Below are 6,777 nucleotides of genomic sequence, written 5' to 3' on the forward strand. Positions count from 1 at the left end.
TAAATCCTTTTCTACAAATTGTTTGATACGAGAGTTGATTAGAATACAAGACTAATAAATCTATTATAGACATATAACCTCAACCTACTAAGAGGTTATATGATCATCTCAGATCATCGTAGATATTGAGAAATACCCTCAAAGAGAACACTTGATCACGTCTATTGAAATACACCATCAACAAACATATTTTAATCACAAACTTCATACACCATCAACAAACATATTTTAATCACAAACTTCAACTTCATCAAACGTCATCATGCACAACTTTCCCTTGTATTCTAAAGGTATATCTTGATTTAAATAATTTCATTTAATATGCATTTAAAGATCTATCAAAGTGCAAAACATTCTTGGAAAACATATGACGTTTTCATTTTTGTTACTTAAATCTTTTTAGGTCCTATGCATTAGTAGCTCTATGAAATCTAAAGTTATATATATATATATATATATATATATATATATATATATATATATATATATGAACACATTACTCTTATGCTCTAAAGCATGATTACTTTTAAATTGGTGAAATATCGGTATCGGGTATGCATTTGTACTGGTATGCACATACCTTATTTGTGGTACTTATTTTTTTTCATTATTTAATTTTGAATAAAATATGTGGTTTTCTCAAATATAATATATTTATGTATTTTCATTATTTTTTATTATATCTATATTTCTTTTTATCTTTTAAAATTTTTAGTGATATTTTTTATAGTGATATTTTTGTTAAGAATCTACTAAATTTAATTCTCTCTCTATTCACCCATTTTATATAAAATTATTATTTTGTATTAATTTAAAAATACTATCATGTATAACTATTATTATCTCGTACCAATGCATGATATGCATATAGCTATTATGCAATTCTTACCACCATACTACAACTAATGTAACCTAATTTTTGACACGCCGAGTATTGTGTTAAGCCTTTTGAGCCTGTCATAATTGCACAATTCACTTATTTTTCAAATCGCATATAGGGGACATAATGTCTCAAGACATATCAAAATGGTGAAATATTTAATATGAGAAGATTCTGTAACATTCCTTCAGACAAACTTATAAATATACATCCTGCAGTAATTTCATAGCAAGGAAAAATATATATAACGAGATAACAACTATGGCAACAACCACAGTGACTCGTTCTTATTGTCAGCAGCAGTAAGAACAAATCATATACATAAGTTTATTGAATGAAATCTCCCTAAGAGATGTTGTATTTCTGAGTCTGGTTATTTACCGCAAAGGCGATAACATAGTTCTTCAGCCTGCTCGTCAGGGTTACGGTTTGACAGAGGAAAAATGCCATTTCTTCCATTGTTCCAGCATGTCACGTTAAGTTGGTTTCCGATCTGGTAATCCTGCAGCATTACATCACAAAAATATTTGCATCAGTAACAACTCAAGTTTAATCGTTGAACTTTTCAAACATTAAATCATCGTAAGAAAATTTGTATGGCAAATAAATTAACCACATATGCAGATTCGAGACTGGTTCTTTTAATATGTGTCAACAGAACTAAAGATTTGTTATATCAGTTGTAATCACTTTTATGCCGGTGCTTCATAGAAGCTGCATAGCAGCATCACTCACCTCACAAGAAATGTAGCCTGGTTTACAGCTAGGAGGGGCACAGGTTATATAATGGCACCAAGAGCAGTAATCATTCAAGTCCACCCCTTTAAAGAACAAGACGACGCCGCCGATCAATCTGTAAACAAACCAACTTTCACACTTGGAGAACAAGTACATAACAATGTAATTTACCCAACAGAAACAACAAAATAAAAGGCAAGAGACGCTACCCAACACTAAGTAGAACAAAAGAGATAATCCGAAGCGCATATTGATAAGATTCTTGCTTCTGGGAAGTATTAGACTTGTTTAGATTAAGCCAATGATGCTGACGGCGAGTCAAAATGACAAATCCAAGAAGAAATCCTGATGTAAACCCTCCAATGTTACTAAAATTACTTCCAAATGGAAAAGTTCCAAGAGCTAAGTCCAAAACAATGATCACAACAAGAATCAACATCTCATCAAACTGCAAAACAATAACAAAAATATATTTATTAGACACCACCATTGAGCTTAATAACTTATAAACCTATTTATTTACCTTATGAGTATGCATTTTCCAATTTGTTAAAAGCTCTGATAGCATCACTCCTAGTAAGCCGAATATTGCACCAGATGCACCAACGTAGATGATTGAATGGAGGAATAAAACACACAGCAAATTTCCTCCCAAACCCGATATCACATACACCAATCCAATTCGAACTAAAAAAAGCAAGTAAAACAGTTATCATATTCAAAATTGGCACATAGAAGAAACCAGACGCCAATAACCAGAACCTTACCAAAACCAAATTTCTTCTCAAGAGGAATTCCAATGATTAAAAGAAGCAATATGTTAAGAACCAAATCGATAACCCCATGATGCAACCACATAGACGTGAATAGGCGCCAAGCCTGGTGAATGTGAACCAGTTTGTCGACATGTAGAGCACCCATCTTTATTAACCTGAAAAATTAACAGACGTGACAACAACATACACATAGGTAATGGATTGCTTTGAAAAGAAGTGATCAAGCAAAGAAAATGAGAAATGAAGAAAAACACTCACGGATAATAAGAAGGACCAAGGAGATAGTTCTGTTGGAGTGGCTGAAACGAGAATCGACCAAGAAACGGAGCGAAACATGAAGCAGGAGGCATGGAAAGCTCTGGACAATTGTTGACATACATTGTCACCATAAACATGATCACATATACCACCACAATCGTCGGAATCAGCAACGGAAACCACCGCTTGAACGGAGGAGGAGGAGTGTAAGCAACCGGCATTTTGATTTGAACTTTGTTTGAGTCCATCACGTCTACTGGTTCTTTGAGATTATGGACTTGTTTGTAGTTCTTCATTATTAGATTAATGAATAAAAATGAAGTAACTTGGTTGAGAATTGAGATGATGTAAATAATGCAAAAGCGGGTTTGACATATTTGGAAAAGAATAATAAAAGTAAGGTTTAGCAAGTTTTAGAAAAATGAATGAGACTTTGCACATTATCAATTCTAGCTTTGCGTGGCTTTGATGTGTATTACTTACTATTTTTAAGCAACAATGTGCTAGTAAACAAAAATCTGTGCTTTATGTAGTTTTGTGTAGCAAGAGTCAGTGAGGAAAGAAATGCTTGTTGAGTGTGAACCTTGAACTTAGCACACTAAAAGATTCTTTTTACAATATGGACAAATAAAAAATTGATGCAAAAACACTTAGAATTGAAGCATAAAATCAGAGAGTTTATCCATGAATAAGAGATTGCTGCACTTGAGGGGCCACTCAATAATACAATGAAGTTGGTAAAATTATAAAAGAATTTATGTTTTGTTGTAAAATGATGTTGTGGTTTTTTAATGAAAAGATATTGTTGTTTGTGACTTGATGTTAAATAATGATGTTGTTGTCTTATGTTGTGAAGTTATTTTGTTGTGAAGTTATTTTGTTGTTATGTCATCATGCTGATATGGATGATTCCTACCGCATAATTATTTTTGTTAATTTCCTTTTGTTCTATTATGCACCTTAACCTTTAACTTGATATGAGTGATATTTTTGTCACTCAAGGAAAATTTGTTTGCATGTTTTATCCTTCAATTTTACTTATGAATTCATTTTTCATCGCTTAAAAATACTTCTGAGTTTATTTTGATCCCTTAATCTTATTTAAGGTTCATTTTCATCATTTAAAACACACAAGCATAATACCATGTGCATTAATTTAGAACAAATAATATACAACATCCAAAAATATATATTTTTTAGAATACTATGTCTATTTCTTCATCACAAATAAAATACAATTTCAAAACAACCTCCTAATAAGGTAGTAACCTAAAAAACAACATCCAAAACGGTTGGATGTGAAAAAATCAGGAATGGAGAAAATGTTGAATTTATAAGAGAGGTAACTTATACCCCAATTGTCTTAAGGTTTTGGATCGATATGTGGCGTCGAGGTCGCTTGGAACCATGAACATTTAGTCCATTGTGGCATTTTTGGCGCTCCCCAGGCTCCCTAACAAGTGCTATCAGAGCCTCGTTAGGCTCGGTGGAGGAACGAAAGTGGATTATAACGTGGATGACTCACACTTGTAGGAAAGATTGTTGGGTTTCAAGTGCGAAACTGTCAAAGTCCCACATCGACTAGGAATGAGTGAAATGTTGGATTTATAAAAGAGAGATGACTCATTCACCTAATGCCTTAAGATTTTAAATGGAGATGTGGTGTCTCCCTCACTTATAGTCCTGGATCATTGGTCCCGTTGATGCTCCCGCCTTCCCCATACTCCCCGTTAACAACATAATAATTAAAAAATTCCCCAATAACAACATCATAATTAAAAAATTCATAATACACAAGTCTTAGGTTTAAAAAAAGTTCTACCTTTAGGTATAACACCATTTTGTTTCTCAAAAGGGACAAAATGAGATTGAAGAGTATTGAGTTTATCATCTTTTTCAGAATCAGATTCGTCATCAGAATCATAGCCAATAACCCTTGTTCCGTTTCTGCTAACGCCATAAATCATGGAAGCCATTAAGCTTATATTCAGGTTTCTAGCAAGAATTTTTTTGGAAAGATTTATCATATTTCTTTATGATATCACCAGAACCTGTATAGGCTTTTAAAAGAATTTTATTTCCAGGTTTGAGCTCTTGCTTTGAGGCACAAAATTTTTGTTTTTCAAAATGAGAGTTTCTTCACTCAATCTTGAAGAATATTTCGGAAGCTTACAATATTCTTCTGATTCAGATACATAAATCATCTCAAGATCCTTGTATTTGTCCAAAAGATTCTGATACTTTTCCAAAACTTGTTATAATCTAGATTCAAGCTTAGAACGAGAAAGTTAAAAAAATACCTCTTCAGAATCTAACTCAGATTCTGATTCTAGTTGAATCATTTCTGCAGGAGCTTCTGTACAAGCCATCAACGTCACATTTGTCTGCTCTTCCTTAGAGTCATCTTCTAAAGACTCTGAATCATCCCATGCCGCCATCATACCCTTCTTCTTTCCTCTAAATTTTTCTTAGGAATGTCTTTCATTAACTTGGGATATTCATTCTTGAAGTGTCCCGACTCCTTGAACTCAAAGCACGCAAGTTCTTTTCCAGCTCCAGCCTTCTTGGATCCAGAAGTGGACTCATAACGACCATTTGTCCTTCTTTGTCATCTGAATTTGCCTTGCCTTTTCTTCTAGTGTTGATTAACACGTTTGGACAGAAGAGACAATTCATCTTCATCTTCTGATTCCTCTTCAGACTCTTCATCAGTTTCTGCTCGAAGAGATTTTGTCTTCTCAGATCTTCCTGAAGACTTTAGAGCAACAAATTTCCTCTTTATCTTGGGCTTATCTTCCTCAATCTCAATCTCACGACTTCTTAAAGAACTAACCAATTCTTCAAGATAAGTGTTATTTAGATCCTTTGATAAATTTAGAGCAGTTAGCATAGGTCTCCAACGCTTAGGTAGACTCCTGATGATCTTCTTAACATGATCAGTAGTAGAATACCCTTTGTCCAGAACCTTAAGTCTTGCAACAAGAGTTTGAAACCTTGAGAACATATTATCGACAGTTTCCTCGTCCCCCATCTTGAACGCTTCATGTTTTTGAATCAAGGAAAGAGCCTTGGTTTCTTTGACTTGTGTGTTCCCTTCATGCGTCATCCTCAGAGAATCAAATATAGATTTTGAAAAATCTATGTTGGTAATATTTTCATACTCAGTGTATGAAATAAAATTTAACAAGATGGTTCTTGTTTTGTGATGATTCTTATAATCTTTCTTATGTTGATCTGTCATCACTATTCATTCAACTTTATTTCCACTTGCATCTATTGGGTGTATGTAGCCATCAACTACCATATCCCATATATGAACATCGTGACCTAGAAAGAAGCTCTTAATTCTATCCTTCAAATAGTCAAATTTATCTCCATCAAAAACATGAGGTTTAGCATTGTAATGATCTCTATCATTAGTTTGAGCAACTGGTGGTGGAATATTAGCCATGTGTTTCATGCTGGATCTTTATCTGACACTGTTAAATGTTTGATATCTTATCAAGACTAGAACCAGGCTCTGATACCAGTTGAAGGTGACAAGAAACACAAGAAGGGAGGGGGGGGGGGGTTGAATTGGGTTTCTAAAAATAAAATATTTTTCAAAACCAACTCAATCAAACAATAACATGAACAAGAAAAATAGGAAGGTTATTTTTATACTGGTTCGCTGTTAACGAAGCTACCTCCAGTCCACCCTACCAAAGTGATTTTGCCTTCTCAACAAAGACTTAATCCACTATAACCGAAACTGATTACAAACACCACAAAAACAAATTGTCTTTGTCTTCTTAAGACTCTTTGATTAAAACCTAGTTACTCAAGGAAACCACTCAAACAACTTTGAGATTTACAAGTTTTTGTTTACAAAGGATGCTTCTAAGAAAGCAGATTAACACATGTTTAATATAATGAATTTCTTCACACAATAATGAGCAATAACTTTATGCATGTTTACAAAGATAATACACATAAAATATATACTTTAGCAAAGGGCATGTGTATATTCAATGGTGACCTTGTATTGTATACTATTTTCCTGATGCAAAACCTTTTGATCTTATCTTCTAATCTTCATAGGCTTCTGATAAATTGATGTTGAAGCATGGTTAGAAGGATTAGTAG

The 6,777-nt window shown here is 33.5% G+C and overlaps 1 protein-coding gene across 1 annotated transcript; it reads right to left on the reverse strand.

Annotated features, from left to right (window-relative positions):
- Positions 1–1,019: 1,019 nt before the first annotated feature.
- LOC127106003 (RHOMBOID-like protein 2) lies at positions 1,020–3,265 on the reverse strand. The gene is made up of 6 exons (XM_051043279.1): positions 2,653–3,265; positions 2,386–2,549; positions 2,142–2,305; positions 1,828–2,066; positions 1,616–1,733; positions 1,020–1,382 (listed from the first exon to the last, which is right to left on the reverse strand). Exons 1-6 carry the CDS (start codon positions 2,946–2,948, stop codon positions 1,254–1,256), a joined length of 1,110 nt encoding a protein of 369 aa, XP_050899236.1. The 5' UTR covers positions 2,949–3,265; the 3' UTR covers positions 1,020–1,253.
- Between the last annotated feature and the right edge of the window lie 3,512 nt (positions 3,266–6,777).

Source organism: Lathyrus oleraceus, chromosome 7, assembly GCF_024323335.1.
Source record: "Lathyrus oleraceus cultivar Zhongwan6 chromosome 7, CAAS_Psat_ZW6_1.0, whole genome shotgun sequence".
NCBI classification, from domain to species: domain Eukaryota; kingdom Viridiplantae; phylum Streptophyta; class Magnoliopsida; order Fabales; family Fabaceae; genus Lathyrus; species Lathyrus oleraceus.